General features: G+C 41.5%; 1 protein-coding gene across 1 annotated transcript in view; it reads left to right on the forward strand.

The window, feature by feature from the left end:
- Positions 1 to 26,753, forward strand: part of LOC139751778 (receptor-type tyrosine-protein phosphatase F-like) — an 83,130-nt gene that overhangs the window by 3,309 nt on the left and 53,068 nt on the right. Inside the window, exon 3 of the mRNA XM_071667316.1 lies at positions 4,875 to 5,008. Coding sequence (XP_071523417.1) covers positions 4,875 to 5,008 — 134 coding nt within the window. The remainder of the gene's footprint in view (positions 1 to 4,874; positions 5,009 to 26,753) is intronic.

A 26,753-nucleotide genomic window follows, 5' to 3' on the forward strand; every position in this document is an offset into this window, starting at 1 on the left:
CCTTCACTGCAGTTCCCATTTGCTCCCTTGTCTTACGCACTTTATTTACCTCCTTCCAGAACATCTTTTTATTCTCCCTAAAATTTAATGATACTCTCTCACCCCAACTCTCATTTGCCCTTTTTTTCACCTCTTGCACCTTTCTCTTGACCTCCTGTCTCTTTCTTTATACATCTCCCACTCAATTGCATTTTTTCCCTGCAAACAGGGATATATATATATATATATATATATATATATATATATCTTTTTTTTTTTTTTTCTGTCTCCCGCGTTTGCGAGGTAGCGCAAGGAAACAGACGAAAGAAATGGCCCAACCCACCCCCATACATATGCCTTGATTCAATCCAATGACAGCACGTCAACCCCGGTATACCACATATGCATATATATATATATGCATGTATATATGCATATATATATATGCATATATGTATATATATATATATATGCATATATATATATTTTTTTTTTTTTTTTTTTTATACTTTGTCTGTTGTGGATGAGAGAGCTTGGGAAGTGAGTCAGTTGTTGTTCGTTGATGATACAGCGCTGGTGGCTGATTCATGTGAGAAACTGCAGAAGCTGGTGACTGAGTTTGGTAAAGTGTGTGAAAGAAGAAAGTTAAGAGTAAATGTGAATAAGAGCAAGGTTATTAGGTACAGTAGGGTTGAGGGTCAAGTCAATTGGGAGGTGAGTTTGAATGGAGAAAAACTGGAGGAAGTGAAGTGTTTTAGATATCTGGGAGTGGATCTGGCAGCGGATGGAACCATGGAAGCGGAAGTGGATCATAGGGTGGGGGAGGGGGCGAAAATTCTGGGGGCCTTGAAGAATGTGTGGAAGTCGAGAACATTATCTCGGAAAGCAAAAATGGGTATGTTTGAAGGAATAGTGGTTCCAACAATGTTGTATGGTTGCGAGGCGTGGGCTATGGATAGAGTTGTGCGCAGGAGGATGGATGTGCTGGAAATGAGATGTTTGAGGACAATGTGTGGTGTGAGGTGGTTTGATCGAGTAAGTAACGTAAGGGTAAGAGAGATGTGTGGAAATAAAAAGAGCGTGGTTGAGAGAGCAGAAGAGGGTGTTTTGAAATGGTTTGGGCACATGGAGAGAATGAGTGAGGAAAGATTGACCAAGAGGATATATGTGTCGGAGGTGGAGGGAACAAGGAGAAGAGGGAGACCAAATTGGAGGTGGAAAGATGGAGTGAAAAAGATTTTGTGTGATCGGGGCCTGAACATGCAGGAGGGTGAAAGGAGGGCAAGGAATAGAGTGAATTGGAGCGATGTGGTATACCGGGGTTGACGTGCTGTCAGTGGATTGAATCAGGGCATGTGAAGCGTCTGGGGTAAGCCATGGAAAGCTGTGTAGGTATGTATATTTGCGTGTGTGGACGTATGTATATACATGTGTATGGGGGGAGTTGGTCCATTTCTTTCGTCTGTTTCCTTGCGCTACCTCGCAAACGCGGGAGACAGCGACAAAGTATAATAAAAATAAAAATAATATAATAATATATATATATATATATATATATATATATATATATATATATGTCTGTGTGTATATATATATATATCTGTGTGTGTATATAGATGTATACGTTGAGATGTATATGTATGTATATTTGTGGGTGTGAACTTGTATGTATATACATGTGTATGTGATTGGGTTGGGCCATTCTTTCGTCTGTTTCCTTGCGCTACCTCGCTAACGCGGGAGACAGCGATAAAGCAAAATAGATAGATAAATATGTATTGGAAATAGCAAGTGTTTTCAGAGCAGCTGAGTGAGTTTGTTAGTAGTTTTGATGCACAAGACCGGGTTATTGTGATGGGTGATTTGAATGCAAAGGTGAGTATTGTGGCAGTTGAGGGAATAATTGGTGTACATGGGTTGTTCAGTGTTGTAAATGGTAATGGTGAAGGGCTTGTAGATTCATTTGCTGAAAAAGGACTGATGATTGGGAATACCTGGTTTAAAAAGAGAGATATACATAAGTATACGTATGTAAGTAGGAGAGATGGCCAGAGAGCGTTATTGGATTACGTGTTAATTGATAGGTGCATGAAAGAGAGTTTTGGATGTTAACGTGCTGAGAGGTGCATGTGGAGGGATTTCTGATCATTATCTTGTGGAGGCGAAGGTGAAGATTTGTAGAGGTTTTCAGAAAAGAAGAGAGAATGTTGGGATGAAGAGAGTGGTGAGAATAAGTGAGCTTGGGAAGGAGACTTGTGTAAGGAAGTACTAAGAGAGACTGAGTACAGAATGGAAAAAGGTGAGAACAAAGGATTCAAAGGGGTTGGGGAGGAATGGGATGTATTTAGAGAAGTAGTGATGGCTGGTGCAAAAGATGCTTGTGGCATGAGAAGTGTGGGAGGTGGGCAGATTAGAAAGGGTAGTGAGTGGTGGGATGAAGAAGTAAGATTATTAGTGAAAGAGAAGAGAGAGGCTTTTGGACGATTTTTGCAGGGAAATAATGCAAATGACTGGGCGAGGTATAAAATAAAGAGGCAGGAGGTCAAGAGAAAGGTGCAAGAGGCAGAAAAGAGGGGAAATGAGAGTTGGGTGAGAGAGTACCATTAAATTTTGGGGAGAATGAAAAGATGTTTTGGAAGGAGGTAGATAAAGTGCGTAGGACAAGGGAATAAATGGGAATATTGGTGAAGGGGGCTAATGGTGAGGTGATAACAAGGAGTGGTGATGTGAGGAGATGGAGTGATTATTTTGAAGGTTTGTTGAATGTGTTTGATGATAGAGTGGCAGATATAGGGTGTATTGGTCGAGGTGGTGTGCAAAGTGAGAGGGTTAGGGAAAATGATTTGGGAAACAGAGAAGAGGTAATAAAAGCTTTGCGAGAGATGAAAGCCGGCAAGGCAGTGGGTTTGGATGGCATTGCAGTGGAATTTATTAAAAAAGGGGTTAACTGTGTTCTTCACTGGCTGGTAAGGTTATTTGATGTATGTATGACTTATGGTGAGGTGCCTGAGCACTGGCGGAATGCTTGCATAGTGCCATTGTGAGAGCATCCTTTCTGTGAAGCAGAGAGCATCCTTTATGTGAAGCAGAGAGCATCCTTTATGTGAAGCAGAGAGCATCCTTTATGTGAAGCAGAGAGCATCCTTTATGTGTAGCAGAGAGCATCCTTTATGTGAAGCAGAGAGCATCCTTTATGTGAAGCAGAGAGCATCCTTTATGTGAAGCAGAGAGCATCCTTTATGTGAAGCAGAGAGCATCCTTTATGTGAAGCAGAGAGCTTCCTTTATGTGTAGCAGAGAGCATCCTTTATGTGTAGCAGAGAGCATCCTTTATGTGAAGCAGAGAGCATCCTTTATGTGTAGCAGAGAGCATCCTTTATGTGAAGCAGAGTACATCCTTTATGTGTAGCAGAGAGCATCCTTTATGTGTAGCAGAGAGCATCCTTTATGTGAAGCAGAGAGCATCCTTTATGTGAAGCAGAGAGCATCCTTTATGTGAAGCAGAGAGCATCCTTTATGTGAAGCAGAGAGCATCCTTTATGTGTAACAGAGAGCATACTTTATGTGTAGCAGAGAGCATCCTTTATGTGTAGCAGAGAGCATCCTTTATGTGAAGCAGAGAGCAACCTTTATGTGAAGCAGAGAGCATCCTTTATGTGTAGCAGAGAGCATCCTTTATGTGAAGCAGAGAGCATCCTTTATGTGTAGCAGAGAGCATCCTTTATGTGAAGCAGAGAGCATCCTTCATGTGAAGCAGAGAGCATCCTTTATGTGAAGCAGAGAGCATCCTTTCTGTGAAGCAGAGAGCATCCTTTATGTGTAGCAGAGAGCATTCTTTATGTGAAGCAGAGAGCATCCTTTATGTGAAGCAGAGAGCATCCTTTATGTGACACAGAGAGCATCCTTTATGTGAAGCAGAGAGCATCCTTTATGTGTAGCAGAGAGCATCCTTTATGTGAAGCAGAGAGCATCCTTTATGTGACGCAGAGAGCATCCTTTATGTGTAGCAGAGAGCATTCTTTATGTGTAGCAGAGAGCATCCTTTATGTGAAGCAGAGAGCTTCCTTTATGTGTAGCAGAGAGCATCCTTTATGTGAAGCAGAGAGCATCCTTTATGTGTAGCAGAGAGCATCCTTTATGTGTAGCAGAGAGCATCCTTTATGTGTAGCAGAGAGCATCCTTTATGTGTAGCAGAGAGCATACTTTATGTGAAGCAGAGAGCATCTTTTATGTGTAGCAGAGAGCATCCTTTATGTGTAGCAGAGAGCATCCTGTATGTGTAGCAGAGAGCATCCTTTAGCCATCAGTATGAAATGGATTTGATGATGTCCTAAGGGTTATATATGACTTTTTCTTCAAGGCAAAATTGTCTTAGATTTGAATATGCAAATTCTCACGATCATTTACAGCAGATCAGATTAGCTGGTTTTCAAAAGAAGCAAATGTGTTCGCATTAAGATGCTGAGCTGGACGTGTGATTATCGTATGTAGATTTGTATTAGGAAATTCTCGTTAGAAACTCTAATCCTATGTGGTTAGATGTTATAGTAATTACAGAGTAGCCTGTTGTGATAGAGCATGAAATTTGTTCAGTCATGTTTTCAAGGAGAATGTAACCTGTTCAGAAGTCCTTAGACGTTTCCCAAAAGTCTGCCAACTCATATATAACAAGTTCATCCTTGAAATGTTTGTATAGTGGAGTATTTCATATGTGAGAGAATATTAGCTCATTTTCTATTGAATATCATTGATCATTTACATTGGTCTCCAATTTTGGAATGTCCTTTAATGTCTGTATTGCATAAAAATAGATTTTAAACCATTATTTTTGCCTTTCTGTGTCATTAGATCTTTTTACTAATAACTAATTAGGTGGATCTCTGTATGTTGTTTCAGAGCCTGTGGTGCCAAGTCCATCCCGCCTCTTGGATGTCAATTCCACCTCAGTATTAGTCCATCTGAGCACCTGGGGTGATGGAGGCTGTCCAATTCTTTACTATGTCATAGAATATCGGCCTGCTTCAGCCAGGGTCAGTTGTGGTTATTTGTACTTAGTGTATATATGTCAAGAAAATGCACATACTATGGTCTCTTTTTTGTCTTTTGGCATGTTTTATGATATTTCTACCTTGTTTTTGTATTATTTTGTAGCTTCAAAACTTTTACTTTTAACTTTGACTTGTCTTGAATATGAGGTGTAGAGTCAGTATATGTTACCACATTTGTATTACTTTTTCATTGATCTTCATATACTGATTTGTCAGTTGGCATGCATTTTGCTTCTTGATGGCTCTTTCCACTTGCTCATTTCAACAAGATCTGTACTTCTTATTCTTCCCTTTTGTATCTCATGTAATATGCTGCACACAGTATTCTTCCATTTTGTATCGTGTAAGCTGCTGCACACATTTTGTATCTTATGTAACCTGCTGCATACATTTTGTATCTCATGTAACCTCTGCTGCACAAAGTATTCTTCCCTTTTTCCTTCTTTGCCTTGTACCTATTAAGCTTTACTTTATAATATCTGCTTTTATGATTCTTGATTTCATTATACCCAAGTATCTCTTAACTGGTTGCTTTTAATATTTATATTGAATTTTTTCCTGTTATTATCCATACACTTTTTAAATTTTCTTATTTTTCTCTTATAATCTCATCCAGTCTCTTTTTATACCCATGTAGAAATTTATTTTCACTGTGTATTGTTGCTTATAACATTTCTCCTGTTAAGGTTTGCTTTACAGGACCATTACCTTCTTTAAACCATGTATCACTAACATTTAGCTCATAAATATCTGCTTTATAATTCCTTCCACCCCCCTTTTTTATTTACTCATCTATCTCTTCATTTTTTTTTCAGTTTCCTTTTCCAGTTTTTGTGTATGTTTTGTTCAGTGTAAGAATTATGATGAAATAAGTAATGTGGCAGTGGAGGGTCTAATTAGAGCACTTGGGTATTCATTGCTAGGAATGAAAATGCTCGAGAACTCGTAGAGTTGTGTGCTGAAAAAAAAGTGGTGATTGAGAATACTTGGTTTATAGGGAGGGATATACATATGTACACATATGTAGGTAGGAGAGATGGTCAGTTTGACATACTTAGATTACACATTAATTGTAAGGTGTGTAAATGTGCTGAGAGGTGCAGCTGGAGGGATGTCTGATCATTGCCTTCAGCAGATGAGGGTGAAGAATTTTAGAGGTTAATCGAAAAAGAGAAAACAGCATTGGGGAGAAGAGAGTAGTGAGAGTATGTGAGCTTGGAAAGGAGGCTTGTGTGGAGAAATATTAGGACCATAGAATGACAAAGGTGAGAGTAGATGAAGATCGGGAGTGGAATGGGAGGGAAACGTTCTTGGCATGTACTGCAGAAGATGCATGTGACATGCAAAAGGTGGAAGGTGGGCTGATTAGAAAGGGGAGTGAGTATTGTGATGAGGTAAAGTAGCTAGTGAACTAGAAAAGGGAGGCGTTTGGATGGTAATTAAGGGAAGGAATGCAAAGAGGAAGGTGCAGAAGTTGAAAAAGAGGGAATGAGAGTTGGTGTGAGTGAGTATCAGTAAACTGTAGGGAGAATAAAAAGATGTTTTTAAAGGAGGTAAATAATTTGCAAAAGAAAAGACAACAGTTAGAAACATTGGAGAGGGGGGGAGGCAAAAGGGAAAGGTATAACAAGGAGTGATGAAGTGAGAGGGAGATGGAGTAAATAATTTAAAGGATTCTTAAATGTGTTTGATGATAGAATGGCAGATATAGGGTGTTTTGGTCGGAGTGGTGTGCGAAGTGAGAGTGTCATGGAGAGTGGGTTGATGAAGAAAGAAGAGGTGGTGAAAGCCTTGCATAAGATGAAATACAGTAAGGTGGCTAGAGTTATGGTATTGCAGTTGAATTTATTAAGAAAGGGGGTGACTGTGTTGTTGATTGGTTGGTAAGGTTATTCAATGTATGTATGGCTCAGGGTGAAGTGCCTAAGGATTGGCGGAATGTATGTATAGTGCCATTGTATAAAGGGAAGGGGGATAAAGGTGAGTGTTCAAGCTACAGAGGTATAAGTTTGTTGAGTATTCCAGGTAAGTTGTATGGGAAAGTATTCATTAAGAAGGTGAAGGCATTTAAAGAGTATCAGACTGGGGAGGGGCAGTAGTGTCAGAGGTAGAGAATGTTTGGATCAGGTGTTTGCTTTAAAGTATGTGTGTGAGCAATATTTAGAGAAATGGATTTTTATGTAGCATTTATGAATCTGGAGAGGGCATATGATAGGGTTTATAGAGATGCTTTGTGGAAGGTATTAAGAATATATGGTGTGGGAGGTGAGTTGCTAGAAACAGCGAGAAGTTTTTGTCAGGAGTGTAAGGCTTATGTTCAAGTTGGAAGAAAGGAGAGTGAACAATTCCCAGTGAATGTTGGTTTGCGGCAGGGGTGTGTGATGTCTCCATGGTTATTTGATTTATTAATGGATGGGATGATCAGGGAGGTAAATGCTAGACTGTTGCAGAGACAGGCAACAGTGCCGTCTTTTGTGGATGAGAGGGCCTGGGAAACAAGTCATTGTTTGTTCGTTGATGATACAGCGCTGGTGGCTGAGTTGAATGAAAAACTGCAGAAGTTGTGACTAAGTTTGGAAGAGTGTGTGAAAGAAGAAATTTGAGAGTAAGTGTGAATAAGAGCAAGGTTATTAGGTTCAGCAGGGTTCAGGAACAAGTTAGTTAGGATGTAAGTTTGAATAGAAAAGAACTGAAGGAATGGAAGTGTTTTACTTATCTCACTTACTGTTACATTACAGGAGGGTGAGAGGCATGCAAAGAATAGAGTAAATTGGAATGAGTTGGTATACTGGGGTCGACGTGTTGTAAGTGGACTGAACCAGGGCATGTGAAACTTCTGGGTAAATCATGGGAAGGTCTGTAGGGCCTGGACATGAATAGGGAGCTGTGGTTTCGGTACATTACACATAACAGCTAGAGACTGAGTGTGAACGAATGTGGCCTTTTTGTCTATTTTCCTGGCGCTACCTCGCTGAAGCAGGGGGTAGCTGTTTCCTGTTGGGCATGGTAGTTCCAGGAATGAATAAAGGCAAGCAAGTATGAATTATTTTATATATATTTATACTTAATCGCTGTTTCCCACGTCAGCGAGGTAGTGCAAGGAAACAGATGAAGAATGGCCCAATCACTCATATACACACATATATACATGAATGCCCATACACGCACATACACATACATATACATTTCAATGTATACATACATATACATACGCAGACATATACATATATACATATGTACATATTCATGCTGTGCCATCATCCATTTCTGTCGCTGCCCTGCCTCACAGGAAACAGCATCCCCCCCTCCTCCCTTTTCAGTGAAAGGACAAAAAAGACCACATTTGTTCACACTCAGTCTCTAGCTATCATGTGTAGTGCACCAAAACCAAAGCTCCCTTTCCACATTTAGGCCGAACAGACCTTTCCATGGTTAACTCGAAACACCTTACATGCCCTGGTTCAATCCATTGACAGCACGTCGACCCCAGTATACCACATTGTTCCAATTCACTCTATTTCTTACACACCTTTCACCCTCCTGTATGTTCAGGCCCCAATCGCCCAAAATCTTTTTTAACCATCCTTCCACCTCCAATTTGGTCTCCCGCTTCTCCTTGTTCCCTCCACCTCTGACACATATATCCTCTTTGTCAATCTTTCCTCACTCATTCTCTCCATGTGTCCAAACCATTTCAACACACTCTTCTGCTCTCTCAACCACACTCTTTTTATTACCACACATCTCTCTTACCCTTTCATTACTTACTCGATTAAACCACCTCACACCACATATTGTCCTCGAATTCATATCATTTGCAACACATCCACCCTCCTCCGCACAACCCTATCTATAGCCCATGCCTCGCAACCATATAACATTGTTGGAACCACTGTTCCTTTGAACTTACCCATTTTTGCTTTTCAAGATAATGTTCTTGCCTTCCCCACATTCTTCAATGCTCCCAGAAACTTAGCCCCCTCCCCACCTCGTGACTCACTTCCGCTTCCATGGTTCCATCTGCTGCTAAGTCCACTCCCAGACATCTAAAACACTTCACTTCCTCCAGTTTTTCTCCATTTAAACTTCCATCCCAGTTAACTTGTCCATCCACCCTACTGAACATAATAACCTTGCTCTTATTCACATTTACTCTCAACTTTCTTCTTTCACATACTTTACCAAACTCAGTCACCAACCTCTGCAGTTTCTCACCCGAATCAGCCACCAGTGCTGTATCATCAGGGAACAACAACTGACTCACTTCCCAAGCCCTCTCATCCACAGCAGACCGCATACTTGCCTCTCTCTCCAAAACTCTTGCATTCACCTCCCTAACAACTCCATCCATAAACAAATTAAACAACCATGGAGACATCATGCACACCTGCTGCAAACCAACATTCACAGGTCACCAATCACTTTCCTCTCTTCCTCTTCATACACATGTCTTGCATCCTTGGTAAAAACTTTGCTTCTAGCAACTTACCTTCCACCTCATATACTCTCAAAACCTTCCACAAAGCATCTCTATCAACCCTATCATATGCCTTCACCAGATCCTGTAAATTCAACATACAAATCCAGCTGTTTTTCTAAGTATTTCTCACATACATTCTTCACAGCAAACACCTTATCCACACATCCTCTACCACTTCTGAAACCACACTGCTCTTCCCCAATCTGATGCTCTGTACATGCCTATACTCTATCAATCAATGCCCTTTCATATTACTTCCCAGGAATACTCAACAAACTTATACCTCTGTGATTTGAACACTCACCTTTATCCCCTTTGCCTTTGTACAATGCTACTATGCTTGTATTCCGCGAATCCTTAGGCACTTCACCATCATCCATACATGCATTGAATATCCTTACCAACCAATCAACAACAAGGCCACCCCCTTTTTTAATGAATTCCACTACAATACCATCCAAACCCGCTGCCTTGCCGGCTTTCATCTTCTGCATACATTTCACCACCTCTTCTCTGTTTACCAAACAGTTCTCCCTGACCCTCTCACTCTGCACACCACCCTGACCCAAACAACCTATATCTGCCACACTATCATCAAACACATTCAACAACCCTTTAGAATACTCTCTCCATCTCCCACTTCATCACTACTTGTTATAACCCCCCTCATTTGCCCCTTTCACCAATGTTCCCATTTGTTCTCTTGCCTTACGCACGTTATTTACCTCCTTCTAAAACATCCTTTTATTTTCCCTAAATTTAATGAAACTCTCTCACCCCAACTCTCATTTGTCCTCTTTTTCACCTCTTGACCTCATGCTGCTTTGTTTTATACATCTCCCAGTCATTTGCACTGCTTCCCTGTAAAAATTGTCCTAATGCCTCTCTCTTCTCTTTCACTATCAACCTTGCTTCTTCATCCCACACTCACAACCATTTCAAATTTGCCCACCTCCCAACTCTCTCATGCCTCAAGCATTTTTTGCACAAGCCATCGCTGCTTCCCTAAATACATCCCATGCCTCCCCCACTCCCCTCACATCATTTGCCCTCACCTTTTGCCATTCTACTCTCGGTCTTTCCTGGTACTTCCTCACACAAGTTGCCTTTCCAAGCTCACTGTGATACATGTATATTTTATTTTATTATGTTATTATACTTAATTGCTGTTTCCGCCATCAATGAGGTAGCACAAGGAAACAGAGGAAGAATGGCCCAGCCACCCACATACACACACATATATACATAAACGCCCACACATGCACATATACATACAAATACATTTCAATGTATACATACAAATCCATACACAGACATATACTATATACACAGGTACATATTCATACTTGCTGCTTTCATCCATTGCCGTCGCCACCCTGCCACACATGAAATAGTATCCCCCCTCCAGCGAAGTAATGCCAGGAAAAGACAAAAAGGCCACATTTGTTCACACTCAGTCTCTAGCCATCATGTGTAATGCACCAAACCACAGCTCCCTTTCCACATCCAGGCCCCACAGACCTTTCCATGGTTTACTCCAGACGCTTCACATGCCCTGGTTCAATCCATTGACAGCACATTAACCCCGTTATACCACATCATTCCAGTTCACTCTATTCCTTGCATGACTTTCAAACTCCTGTATGTTCAGGCCCCGATCGCTCAAAACCTTTTTCACTCCATCCTTGTACCTCCAATTTGGTCTCCCTCTTTTCCTTGCTCTGTCCACTTCTGGTACATATATCATCTTTGTCAATCTCTCCTCTCTCATTCTCTCCATGCTTTCTAAACCACATTCTTTTTATTAACACACATCTTTTTTACCCTTTCATTACTTACTTGATAAAACCACTTCATACCACGTATTATCCTCAAACATTTCATTTTCAACACATCCACCCCCCTCTGAACAACCCTATCTATCTATAGCCCATGCCTTGCAACCGTATAACATTGTTGGAATGACTATTCCTTCAAACATACCCAATTTTGCTCTCTATTATTCTCTCCTTCCACACATTCTTCAACGCTCCCAGAACCTTCGCCCCCTCCCCCACCCCGTGACTTACTTCTGCTTTCATGGTTTCATCCACTGCTAAATCCACTCCCAGATATCTAAAACACTTCACTTCCTCCAGTTTTTCTCTATTCGAACTTACATCCCACTTAACTTGTCCCTCAACCCTACTGAACATAATAACCATGCTCTTATTCACATTTACTCTCAGCTTTCTTCTTTCATACACTTTATCAAACTCAGTCACCAACTTCTGCAGTTTCTCACATGAATCAGCCACCAGCGCTGTATCATCAGCAAACAACAACTGACTCACTTCCCAAGCCCTTTCACCCACAACAGACTGCATACTTGCCTGTCTCTCCAAAACTCTTGCATTCACCTCCCTAACAACTCCATCCATAAACAATTTAAACAACCATGGAGACATCACGCACCCCTGCCGCAAACCGACATTCACTGAGTACCAATCACTTTCCTCTCTTCCTACTCGTACACCTTACATCCTTGGTAAAAACTTTTCACTGCTTCTGGCAACTTACCTCCTACACCATATACTCTTAAAACCTTCCACAAAGCATTTCTGTCCACCTTATCATATGCCTTCTCCTCATACAAATCCATTTGCTTTTCTAAGTATTTCTCAAAAATTCTTCAAAGCAAACACTTGATCCACACATCCTCTACCACTTCTGAAACCACACTGCTCTTCCCCAGTCTGATGCTCTGTACATTCCTTGACCCTCTCAATCAATACCCTCCCATATAATTTCCTAGGAATACTCAACAAACTTATACCTCTGTAATTTGAGCACTCACTTTTATCCCCTTTGCCTTTGTACAATGGCATTATGCGTGCATTCTGCTAATCCTTAGGCACTTCACCATTGTCCATACATACATTGACTATCCTTACCAACCAATCATGTGGGCATTATGCGTGCATTCTGCTAATCCTTAGGCACTTCACCATTATCCATACATACATTGAATATCCTTACCAACCAATCAACAACACATTCACCCTCTTTTTTAATAGTTTTTATGGAAATACCATCCAAATCTGCCGCCTTGCCGGCTTTTATTTTCGGCAAAGCTTTCATTACCTCTTTTCTCTTTAGCAGACCCTTCTCCCTGACCCTTTTTTTCACATACCACCCCCGACTGAAACATCCTTTATCTGCCACTTTATCATCAAACACATTCAATAAACCTTCAAAATACTTACTCCATCTCCTTCTCACTTCATCACTACTTATTATCTCCCCATTTGCCCCTTTCACCGATGTCCCCATTTCTTCTCTTGTCTTAGACATTTTCTTTACCTCCATCCAAAACATATTTGGATTCTTCCTACAATTTGATAATACTCTCTCACTCCAACTCTCATTTGCCTTCTTTTTTTTCTTGTCTTAGACATTTTCTTACCTCCTTCCAAAACATATTTTTATTCTCCCTATAATTTGATAATACTCTCTCATTCCAACTCTCATTTGCCTTCTTTTTCACCTCTTGCACCTTTCTCTTGACCTCCTGCCATTTTCTTTTATATATCTCCCAGACATTTGCACTGCTTCCCTGCAAAAATCGTCCAAATGCCTCTCTGTTCTCTATCACTAATAATTTTACCTCTTCATCCCACCACTGGCTACCCTTTCTAATCAGCCCACCTCCCATGCTTCTCATGCCACATGCATTTTGTGCAAGCCATCACTGCTTCCCTAAATACATCCCATTCCTCCCCCACTCCCCTTACACCATTTGCTCTCACCTTTTACCATTTTACACTCAATGTCTCCTGGTACTTCCTCACACAAGTCTCCTTTCCAAGCTCACTTACTCTCACCACTCTCTTCACCCCAACATTTTCTCTTCTTTTCTGAAAACCTCTACAAATCTTCACCTTTGCCTCCACGAGATAGTGATAAGACATTTCTCCATCTGCCCCTTTCAGCACATTAACATCCAAGAGTCTCTCTTTCACACGCCTATCGGTTAACATGTAATTCAATAAAGCCCTCTGGCCATCTCTCCTACTCTCCTACTCCTACTCTCTTTTTAAACTTGGTATCCCCAATCACCAATCTTTTTTCTGCACACAACTCCACAAGCTTTTCACCACTTCCATTAACAACACTGAACACCCCATGTACACCAATTATTCCCTCAACTGCCACATGACTCACCTTTGCATTGAAATCACCCCCTGCTTCCGCCCCCTTTAGTTACCATTTACGACACGCAGGGAATTCTCCTCGATTGGGGTGTCTGAATGTGTAAGGATGTAAACAAGATGAGAAGAAAGGAGAGATAGGTTGTATGTTTGAGGACTGAAACCTGGATGTTCTGGCTCTGAGTGAAACGAAGCTCAAGGGTAAGGGGGAAGAGTAGTTTGGGAAGGTCGTGGGAGTAAAGTCTGAGTCTGGTGAGAGGACAAGAGCTAAGGAAGGAGTAGCAATACTCCTGAAGCAGGAGTTTTGGGAGTATGTGATAGAGTGTAAGAAAGTAAATTCTAGATTAATGTTGGTAAAACTGACAGCGGGTGGAGAGAGATGGGTGATTATTGGTGCCTATGTACCTGGTCATGAGGAGAAAGATCATGAGAGGCATGTGATTTCAGAGCAGTTCAGTGAGTGTATTAGCAGCTTTGATGCACAAGACTGGGTTATAGTGATGTGTGATATAAATGCAAAGGTGAGTAATGTGGCAGTTGAAGGTATAAATGGTTTACATGGGGTGTTCAGTGTTGTAAATGGAATTGGTGAAGAGCTTCTGGATTTTTGTGCTGAAAAAAGACTGGTGATTGGGAATACCTGGTTTAAAAAGAGATATACATAAGTATGAATATGTGAGTAGGAGAGATGGTCAAAGGGCATTATTGGACTATGTGTTAATTGATAGCAGTGTAAAAGTTAGACTTTTGGATATTGATATGAGGGTTAGCTGGAGGGATGTCTGATAAATATATTTTAGAGGCGAAGGTGAAGTTTTGTAGAGGCTTTCAGAAAAGAGGAGAGAATGTTGGGGAGAAGAGAGTGGTGAGAGTAAGTGAGCTTGGAAAGGAAACTTGGGTGAGGAAGTATCAGGAGAGATTGAGTGTAGAATGGTAAAAGGTGAGAGCAAGCATGTGGTATGAGAAAGGTGGGACGTGGGCAGATTAGATAGTGAGTGAGTGGTGGGATGAAGAAATAAGATTGTTAGTGAAAGAGAAAAGATATGTATTTGGACAATATTTGCAGGAAAGTAGTACAAATGACTGGGAGATGTATAAAAGAAAGCGATAAGAGGTCAGGAGAAAGGTGCAAGTGTTGAAAAACAGGACAAATGAGAGTTGAGGTGAGAGAGTATTATCACATTTTAGGGGGAGAATAAAAAGATGCTTTGGAAGGAGGTAAATAAAGTGCATAAGACAAGATAACAAATGGGAACATCAGTGAAGGGAGCAAGTGGGGAAGTGGTGATAGACAGTAATGGAGTTAGAAGGAGATGGAGTGAATATTTTGAAGGTTTGTTTAATGTGTTTGATGATAGAGTGGCAGATATAGGGTATTTTGACTGGGGTGGTGTGTGAAACGAGAGGATTAGGGAGAATGATTTGGTGAAGAGAGAGTAGATAGAGAAAGCTTTGCAGAAGATGACATCCAGCAAGGCAGCACGTTGGGATGGTATTGCAGTAGAATTTATTATAAAAGGGGGTGACTGTGTTGTTAATTGGTTGCTAAGGATATTCAATGTAAGTATGGATCATGGTGAAGTGCCTGAGGATTGGCAGAATGCATGCACAGTGCATTGTACAAAAGCAAAGGATATAAAGGTGAGTGCTCAACCTACAGAGGCATAAGTTTGTTGAGTACTCCTAGGAAATTATATTGAAAGGTACTGATTGAGAGGGTGAAGGCATGTACAGAGTATTAGACTAGGGAAGGGCATTGTGGTTGCAGAAGTGGTAGAGGATTTGTAGATCATGTGTGTGCTTTAAAGAATTTGTGTGAGAAATACTTAGAAAAACAATTGGATTTGTTTATGGCATTTATGGATCTAGAAAAGGCATATGACAGGGTTGATAGAGATGCTTTGTGGAAGATGTTAAGAGTACATGGTGTGGGAGGTAAGTTGCTAGAAGCAGTGAAAAGTTTTTACCAAGGATGTAAGGCATGTATACGAGTAGCAAGAGAGGAGAGTGATTGGTTCCCAGTGAATGTCAGTATGCAGCAGGGGTATGTGATGTTTCCGTGGTTGTTTGATTTTTTCATTGATAGGGAGGTTAGAGAGGTAAATGCAAGAGTTTTGAAGAGAGGGGCGAGCATGTTGTCTGTTTTGGATGAGAGGCACTGGGAAGTGAGTCTGTTTTTGTTTGCCGGTTATACAGCTCTGGTGGCTGATTCGTGTGAGAAATTGCAGAGGTCGGTGACTGAGTTTGGGAAAGGGTGTGAAAGGAGAAAGCTGAGAGTAAATGTGAATAAGAGCAAGGTTATTAGGTTCAGTAGGGTGGAGGGTCAAGTTAATTTGCATATGAATTTGATTGGAGAAATATTGGAGGAAGTGAAATGTTTTAGATATCTGGGAGTGGACTTAACAGCGAATGGAACCGTGGAAGCAGAAGTGAGTCACAAGGTGGGGGGGGGATGAAGGTTCTGGAAGTAATAAAAAATGTGTGGAAGGAGAAATCGTCATTTTGGAGAGGAAAAATAGGTATGTTTGAAGGAATAGTTTTTCCAACAGTGCTGGTTGCGAGGCATGGGCTATAGATAGGGAGATAGGGTTGTGTAGAAGAGGGTGGATGTGTTGGAAATGAAATGTTTGAGGACAACATGTGGTGTGAGGTTATTTGATTGAGTAAGTAATGAAACTAAGAGAGACACGTGGAAATGAAATGAGTATGGTTGAGAGACCAGAAGAGGGTGTGTTGAAATGGTTTGGACATATAGAGAGAATGAGTGAGGAATGATTGACAGAGAGGATATGTGTGTCAGAGGTGGAGGGAACAAGGAGAAGCAGGAGACCAAATTGGAGGTGGAAGGATGGAGTGAAAAAGATTTTAAGCGATCGGGGCATGAACATACAGAGGGTGAGAGGTGTACAAAGAATAGAGTGAATTGAAACAATGTGGTATACTGGGGTCGATGTGCTGTCAATGGATTGAACCAGAGCATGTGAAGCATCTGGGGTAAACCATGGAAAGATTTGTGAGGCCTGGATGTGGATAGGGACCTGTGTTTTCTGCACATTACACATGACAGCTAGAGTCTAAATGTGAATGAATGGGGCCTTTTTTTTCTCTGTTCTTGACGCAACCTCGCTGAAGCAGGGGATAGCAATACTGCTTTCCTATGGGGTGGGGTACCAACGGGAATGGATGATGGCAAGCAAGCATGAATATATACATGTGTATGTATGTAATATCTATGTATGTGTATGTATATGTAAGTATCTATGTATGTGAATGTTTATGTGTTTATATCTTCATATATATGTGTATGTATATGTGCATATGTTGGCGTTTATGTACATATATGTGTATGTGGAAAAGCAAGTCTTCATCTGTTTCGTGGAGCTATCTAGTTGACGCAGGAAACAGAAATTATTTACAATAAAGTGATGATATATATTATTTATTTTATTACAATTTGTCGCTGTCTCCCGCGTTAGCGAGGTAGTGCAAGGAAACAGAAGAAAGAATAGTCTAACCCACCCACATATACATGTATTTACATACACGTCCACACACAGCACATATACATACCTATATAACTCGACCCACACACACACACACACACACACATTTATATATATATATATATATATATATATATATATATATATATATATATATATATATATATATATATATATACACACACAGACAAATACACATGTACATAATTCATATTGTCTGCCTTTATTCATTCCCGTCACCAACCCAAAACACATGAAATGACAACCCTAACCCCTGCATGTGTGCGAGGTAGTGCTAGGAAAAGACAACAAAGGCCACATTCGTTCACATTCAGTCTCTAGCTGTCATGTATAATGCACCGAAACCACAGCTCCCTTTCCACATCCAGGCCCCACAAAACATTCCATGGTTTACCCCAGACGCTTCAAATGCCCTGATTCAATCCATTGACAGCACGTTGACCCCGGTATACCACATCGTTCCAACCCACTCTATTCCTTGCACGCCTTTTATCCTCCTGCATGTTCAGGCCCCTATCACACAAAATCTTTTTCACTCCATCTTTCAACCTCCAATTTGGTCTCCTACTTCTCCGTCTGACACATTTATCCTCTTTGTCAATCTTTCCTCACACATTCTCACCATGTGACCAAATCATTTCAAAACACCCTCTTCTGCTCTCTCAACCACACTCTTTTTATTACCACACATCTCTCTTACCCTTTCATTACTTACTTGATCAAACCACCTCACACTGCATATTGTCCTCAAACATCTCATTTCCAGCACATCCACCCTCCTCCGCACAACTCTATCTATAGCCCATGCCTCGCAATCATATAACATTGTTGGAACCACTATCCTTCAAACATACCCATTTTTGCTTTCCAAGATAACGTTCTCAACTTCCACACATTTTTTGATGCTCCCAGAACTTTTGACCCCTCCCCCAGCCTATGATTCACTACTGCTTCCATGGTTCCATCCGCTGCAAAATCAACTCCCAGATATCTAAAACACTTCACTTCCTCCATTCTTTTCCATTCAAACTAATCTCCCAATTGACTTGTCCCTCAGCCGTACGGTACCTAATAACCTTGCTCGTATTCACATTTACTCTTAGCTTTCTTCTTTTACACACTTTACCAAACTCAGTCACCAGCTTCTGCAGTTTCTCACCCGAATCAGCCACCAGCGCTGTATCATCAGCGAACAACAACTGACTCACTTCCCAAGCTCTCTCATCCACAACAGACTGCATATTTGCCCCTCTTTCCAAAACTCTTGCATTCACCTCCCTAACAGCCCCATCCATAAACAAATTAAACAACCGTGGAGACATCATGCACCCCTGCCGCAAACCAACATTCACTGAGAACCAATCACTTTCCTCTCTTCCTACACGAAGACATGCCTTACATTCTCGATAAAAACTTTTCATTGTTTCTAAGAACTTACCTCCCACACCATATATTCTTAATACCTTCCACAGAGCATCTCTATCAACTGTATCATTTGCCTTCTCCAGATCCTTAAATGCTACATACAAATCCATTTGTTTTTCTAAGTATTTCTCACATACATTTTTCAAAGCAAACACCTGATCCACACATCCTCTACCACTTCTGAAACCACACTGCTCTTCCCCAATCTGATGCTCTGTACATGCCTTCACCCTCTCAATCAATACCCTCCCATATAATTTCCCAGGAATACTCAACAAACTTATACCCCTGTAATTTGAGCACTCACACTTATCCCCCTTGCCTTTGTACAATGGCACTATGCAAGCATTCCGCCAATCCTCAGGCACCTCATCATGAGTCATACATACATTGAATAACCTTACCAACCAGTCAGCAATACAGTCACACCCTTTTTTGATAAATTCCAGGTTTTCATCTTCCGCAAAGCTTTTACTACCGCTTCTCTCTTTACCAAACCATTCTCCCTAACCCTCTCACTTTGCACACCACCTCGACCAAAGCACCCTATCATGAAACACATTCAACAAACCTTCAAATTACTCACTCCAATCCTTCTCACATCACCACTATTTGTTATCACCTCCCCATTATCTCCCTTCACTGATGTTCAAATCTTTTCCGTTGTCTTACACATATTATTTACTTCCTTCCAAAGCATCTTTTTATTTCCCCTAAAATTTAATGATACTCTCTCATCCCAACTCTCATTTGCCATCTTTTTTGCCTCTTGCACCTTTCTATTGACCTCCTGACTCTTTCCTTTATACATCTCCCAATCATTTGCATTATTTCCCTGCAAAAATCGTCCAAATGCCTCTCTCTTCTCTTTCACTAATAATCTTACTTCCTCATCCCACCACTCACTACCCTTTCTAATCTGCCCAACTCCCACGCTTCTCATGCCACAAGCATCTTTTGCACAAGCCATCACTGCTTTCCTAAATACATCCCATTCCTCCCCCACTCCCCTTACGTCCTTTGTTCTCACCTTTTTCCATTCTGTACTCAGTCTCTGCTGGTACTTTCTCACACAAGTCTCTGTCCCGAGCTCACTTACTCTCACCTCTCTCTTCACCCCAACATTCTCTCTTCTTTTCTGAAAACCCCTACAAATCTTCACCTTCGCCTCCACAAGATAATGATCAGACATCCCTCCAGTTGCACCTCTCAGCTTATTAACTTCCAAAAGTCTCTCTTTCGCGCGCCTATCAATTAACATGTAATCCAATAACGCTCTCTGGCCATCTCTCTTACCTACATACGTATATTTATGTATATCTCTCTTTTTAAACCAGGGATTCCCAATCACCAGTCCTTTTTCAGCACATAAATGTACAAGCTCTTCACCATTTCCATTTACAACACTGAACACCCCATGTACACCAATTGTTCCCTGAACTGCCACATTACTCACCTTTGCATTCAAATCACCCATCACTATAACTCGATCTCGTGCATCAAAACCACTAGCACAGTCATTCAGCTGCTCCCAAAACACTTGCCTCTCATGATCTTTCTTCTCATGCCCAGGTGCATATGCACCAATAATCCCCCATCTCTCTCCATCCTCTTTCAGTTTTACCCATGTCAATCTAGAGTTTACTTTCTTACACTGTATCACATACTCCCACCACTCCTGTTTCAGGAGTAGTGCTATTCCTTCCCTTGCTCTCGTCCTCTCACTAACCCCTGACTTTACTCCTAAGACATTCCCAAACCACTCTTCCCCTTTATCCTTGAGCTTCGTTTCTCTCAGAGCCAATACATCCAGGTCCCTTTCCTCAAACATACTGTCTATCTCTCCTTTTTTCTCATCTCGGTTACATCCACGCACAGTTAGACACCCCAATCTGAGCCTTCGAGGAGGATGAGCACTCCCCGCGTGACTCTTTCTTGTGTTTCCCCGTTGAGAAAATTAAAATACAAGGAGGGGAGGGTTTCTAGCCCCCACTCCTGTCCCCTTTAGTCGCCTTCTATGACACGTGAGGAATGTGTGGGAAGTATTCTTTCTCCCCTATCCCCAGGGATAGATATATATATGTTTCATTTATTTATTTATTATACTTTGTCGCTGTCTCCTGCGTTAGCGAGGTAGCACAAGGAAAGAAACGAAAGAATGACCCAATCCACCCACATATACCTGTATATACATACACGTCCACACACAGCACATATACATACCTATACAACTGAACGCATACATTATATATACACACACAGACATATACACATGTACATAATTCATACTGTCTGCCCTTATTCATTCCCGTCGCCAACCCGAAACACATGAAATGACAACCCCCATCCCCACATGTACACGAGGTAGCGCTAGGAAAGGACTACAAAGGTCACATTCGTTCACACTCAGTCTAGCTGTCATTTATAATGCACAGAAACCACACCTCCCTTTCCACATCCAGGTCCCACAAAACTTTCCATGGTTTACCCCAGATGCTTCACATGCCCTGGTTCAATCCATTGACAGCACGTCGACCCCGGTATACCACATTGTTCCAATTCACTCTATTCCTTGCACGCCTTTTACCTTCCTGCATGTTCAGGCCCCGATCACTCAAAATCTTTTTCACTCCATCTTTCCACCTCCAATTGGTCTCCCACTTCTCCTGGTTCCCTCCATCTCTGACACATATATCCTCTTTGTCAATCTTTCCTCACCCATTCTCTCCATGTGACCAAACCATTTCAAACACCCTCTTCTGCTCTCTCAACCACACTCTTTTTTTTACTGCACATCTCTCTTACCCATTCATTACTTACTTGATCAAACCACATCACACTACATATTCTCCTCAAACATCTCATTTCCAGCACATCCACCCTCCTCCGCACAAATCTATCTATAGCCCACGCCTCGCAACAATATAACATTGTTGGAACCACTATTCTTTCAAACATACCCATTTTTGCTTTCCAAGATAACGTTCTCGACTTCCAAACATTTTTTAAAGCTCCAAGAACTTTCGCCCTCTACCCCACCCTATGATTCACCTCCGCCTCCATGGTTCCATCTGGTGCCAAATCCACTCCCAGATATCTAAAACACTTCACTTCTTCCAGTTTTTCTCCATTCAAAATTACCTCCCAATTGACTTGTCCCTCAACCATACTATGCCTAATAACCTTGCTCTTATTCACATTTACTCTCATCTTTCTTCTTTGACACACTTTACCAAACTCAGTCACCAGCTTCTGTGGTTTCTCACCCAAAACAGCCACCAGTTCTGTATCAGCAGCAAACAACAACTGACTCGCTTCCCAAGCTCTATCATCCACAACAGACTGCATACTTGCCCCTCTTTCCACAACTCTTGCATTCATCTCCCTAACAACCATCCATAAACAAATTAAACAACCGTGGAGACATCACGCACCCCTGTCGCAAACCAACATTCACTGAGAACCAATCACTTTCCTCACTTCCTACATGTACACATGCCTTACATTGTCGATAAAAACTTTTCACTGCTTCTAAGAACTTACCTCCCACACCATATATTCTTGATACCTTCCACAGAACATCTCTATCAACTGTATCATTTGCCTTCTCCAGATCCATGAATGCTACATACAAATCCATTTGCTTTTCTAAGTATTTCTCACATACATTCTTCAAAGCAAACACCTGATCCACACATCCTCCACCATTTCTGTACCTCACTGCTCTTCCCCAATCTGATGCTCTGTATATGCCTTCACCCTCTCAATCATTAGTCTCCAATATAATTTCCCAGGAATACTCAGCAAACTTATACCCTTGTAATTTGAGCACTCACCTTTACCCCTTTGCCTTTGTACAATGGCACGATGGAAGTATTCCTCAAGTCCTCAGGCACCTCACCATGAGTCATACATTCATTGAATAACCTTACTAACCAGTCAGCAATACAGTCACCCCCGTTTTTTAATGAAATCCACTGCAATACCATCCAAACCTGCTGCCTTGCCGTCTTCCATCTTCCGCAAAGCTTTTACTACCTCTTCTCTGTTTACCAAACCATTCTCCCTAACTCTCTCACTTTACACACCACCTCGACCAGAACACCCTATCATCAAACATGTTCAACAAACCTTCAAAATACTCACTCCAATTCCTTCTCACATTTGTTATCACCTCTCCATTAGCCCCCTTCACCGATGTTCCCATTTTTTCCCTTGTCTTACACACTTTATTTACCTCCTTTCAAAACATCTTTTTATTCTCCCAAAAATTTAATGATACTCTCACCCCAACTCTCATTTGCCCTCTTTTTTGCCTCTTGCACCTTTCTATTGACCTCCTGACTCTTTCCTTTATACATCTTCTAGTCATTTGCATTATTTCCCTGCAAAAATCGTCCAAATGCCTCTCTCTTCTCTTTCGCTGATAATCTTACTTCTTTATCCCACCATTCACTACCTTTTCTAATCAACCCACCTCCCACGCTTCTCATGCCACAAGCATCTTTTGCACAAGCCATCGCTGCTTCCCTAAATACATCCCATTCCTCCCCCACTCCCTTTACATCATTTGTTTTCCTCTTTTTCCATTATGTACTCAGTCTCTGCTGGTACTTCCTCACACAATTCTCCTTCCCAAATTCACTTACTCTCACCACTTACTTCATGCCAACATTCTCTCTTCTTTTCTGAAAACCTTTACAAATCTTCAATTTCACCTCCACAAGATAATGATCAGACATCCCTCCAGTTGCACCTCTCAACTTATTAACATCCAAAAGTTTCTCGTGCGCCTATCATTTAACATGTAATCCAATAACGCTCCCTGGCCATTTCTCCTACCTACATATGGATACTTATGTATATCTCTCTTTTTAAACCAGGTATTCCCAATCACCGGTCCTTTTTCAGCACATAAATCTACAAGCTCTTTACCAATTCCATTTACAACACTGAACACCTCATGTACACCAATTATTCCCTCAACAGCCACATTACTCACCTTTGCATTCAAATCACCCATCACTATAACCAGGTCTCGTGCATCAAGACTAATGACACATCCACTTAGCAGCTCCCTAAACACTTGCCTCTCATGATCTTTCTTCTCATGCCCAGGTGCATATGCACCAATAATCCCCCATCTCTCTCCATCCTCTTTCAGTTTTACCCTTATCAATCTAGAGTTTACTTTCTTACACTCTATCACACACTCCCACCACTTCTTTTTCAGGAGTAGTGCTATTCCTTCCCTTGCTCTCGTCCTCTCACTAACGCCTGACTTTACTCCCAAGACTTTCGCAATCCACTCTTCCCCTTTGCCCTTGAGCTTCGATTCACTCAGAGCCAAAACATCTAGCTTCTTTTTCTCAAACATGCTACCTATCTCTCCTTTTTTCTTATCTCGGTTTCATCCACACACATTTAGACACTCCAGTCTGAGCCTTTTAGCAGAATGAGCACTCCCTGCATGACTCCTTGTGTTTCCTCGTTTAGAAAGTTAAGATACGAGGAGGGGAGGGTTATTGGCCCCCCGCTCCCGTCCCCTCTAGTCGCCTTCTACAACACGTGAGGAATGCTTGGGAAGTATTCTTTCTCCCCTATTCCCAGGGATATATATATATATATATATATATATATATATATATATATATATATATATATATATATATATACATATATATATATATATATATATATATATTTTTTTTTTTTTTTTTTTTTTTTTTTTATACTTTGTCGCTGTCTCCCGCGTTTGCGAGGTAGCGCAAGGAAACAGACGAAAGAAATGGCCCAACCCCCCCATACACATGTACATACACACGTCCACACACGCAAATATACACACCTACACAGCTTTCCATGGTTCACCCCAGACGCTTCACATGCCTTGATTCAATCCACTGACAGCACGTCAACCCCTGTATACCACATCGCTCCAATTCACTCTATTCCTTGCCCTCCTTTCACCCTCCTGCATGTTCAGGCCACGATCACACAAAATCCTTTTCACTCCATCTTTCCACCTCCAATTTGGTCTCCCTCTTCTCCTCGTTCCCTCCACCTCCGACACATATATCCTCTTGGTCAATCTTTCCTCACTCATTCTCTCCATGTGCCCAAACCATTTCAAAACACCCTCTTCTGCTCTCTCAACCACGCTCTTTTTATTTCCACACATCTCTCTTACCCTTACGTTACTTACTCGATCAAACCACCTCACACCACACATTGTCCTCAAACATCTCATTTCCAGCACATCCATCCTCCTGCGCACAACTCTATCCATAGCCCACGCCTCGCAACCATACAACATTGTTGGAACTACTATTCCTTCAAACATACCCATTTTTGCTTTCCGGGATAATGTTCTCGACTTCCACACATTTTTCAAGGCTCCCAAAATTTTCGCCCCCTCCCCCACCCTATGATCCACTTCCGCTTCCATGGTTCCATCCGCTGACAGATCCACTCCCAGATATCTAAAACACTTCACTTCCTCCAGTTTTTCACCATTCAAACTCACCTCCCAATTGACTTGACCCTCAACCCTACTGTACCTAATAACCTTGCTCTTATTGACATTTACTCTTAACTTTCTTCTTCCACACACTTTACCAAACTCCGTCACCAGCTTCTGCAGTTTCTCACATGAATCCGCCACCAGCGCTGTATCATCAGCGAACAACAACTGACTCACTTCCCAAGCTCTCTCATCCCCAACAGACTTCATACTTGCCCCTCTTTCCAAAACTCTTGCATTTACCTCCCTAACAACCCCATCCATAAACAAATTAAACAACCATGGAGACATCACACACCCCTGCCGCAAACCTACATTCACTGAGAACCAATCACTTTCCTCTCTTCCTACACGTACACATGCCTTACATCCTCGATAAAAACTTTTCACTGCTTCTAACAACTTGCCTCCCACACCATATATTCTTAATACCTTCCACAGAGCATCTCTATCAACTCTATCATATGCCTTCTCCAGATCCATAAATGCTACATACAAATCCATTTGCTTTTCTAAGTATTTCTCACATACATTCTTCAAAGCAAACACCTGATCCACACATCCTCTACCACTTCTGAAACCACACTGCTCTTCCCCAATCTGATGCTCTGTACATGCCTTCACCCTCTCAATCAATACCCTCCCATATAATTTACCAGGAATACTCAACAAACTTATACCTCTGTAATTTGAGCACTCAATCTTATCCCCTTTGCCTTTGTACAATGGCACTATGCAAGCATTCCGCCAATCCTCAGGCACCTCACCATGAGTCATACATACATTAAATAACCTTACCAACCAGTCAACAATACAGTCACCCCCTTTTTTAATAAATTCCACTGCAATACCATCCAAACCTGCTGCCTTGCCGGCTTTCATCTTCCGCAAAGCTTTTACTACCTCTTCTCTGTTTACCAAATCATTTTCCCTAACCCTCTCACTTTGCACACCACCTCGACCCAAACACCCTATATCTGCCACTCTGTCATCAGACACATTCAACAAACCTTCAAAATACTCATTCCATCTCCTTCTCACATCACCACTACTTGTTATCACCTCCCCATTTACGCCCTTCACTGAAGTTCCCATTTGCTCCCTTGTCTTACGCACCCTATTTACCTCCTTCCAGAACATCTTTTTATTCTCCCTAAAATTTACTGATAGTCTCTCACCCCAACTCTCATTTGCCCTTTTTTTCACCTCTTGCACCTTTCTCTTGACCTCCTGTCTCTTTCTTTTATACTTCTCCCACTCAATTTCATTTTTTCCCTGCAAAAATCGTCCAAATGCCTCTCTCTTCTCTTTCACTAATACTCTTACTTCTTCATCCCACCACTCACTACCCTTTCTAAACAGCCCACCTCCCACTCTTCTCATGCCACAAGCATCTTTTGCGCAATCCATCACTGATTCCCTAAATACATCCCATTCCTCCCCCACTCCCCTTACTTCCATTGTTCTCACCTTTTTCCATTCTGTACACAGTCTCTCCTGATACTTCTTCACACAGGTCTCCTTCCCAAGCTCACTTACTCTCACCACCTTCTTCACCCCAACATTCACTCTTCTTTTCTGAAAA

The sequence above is a fragment of the Panulirus ornatus genome, chromosome 12, assembly GCF_036320965.1.
Source record: "Panulirus ornatus isolate Po-2019 chromosome 12, ASM3632096v1, whole genome shotgun sequence".
Classification (NCBI taxonomy): Eukaryota; Metazoa; Arthropoda; class Malacostraca; order Decapoda; family Palinuridae; genus Panulirus; species Panulirus ornatus.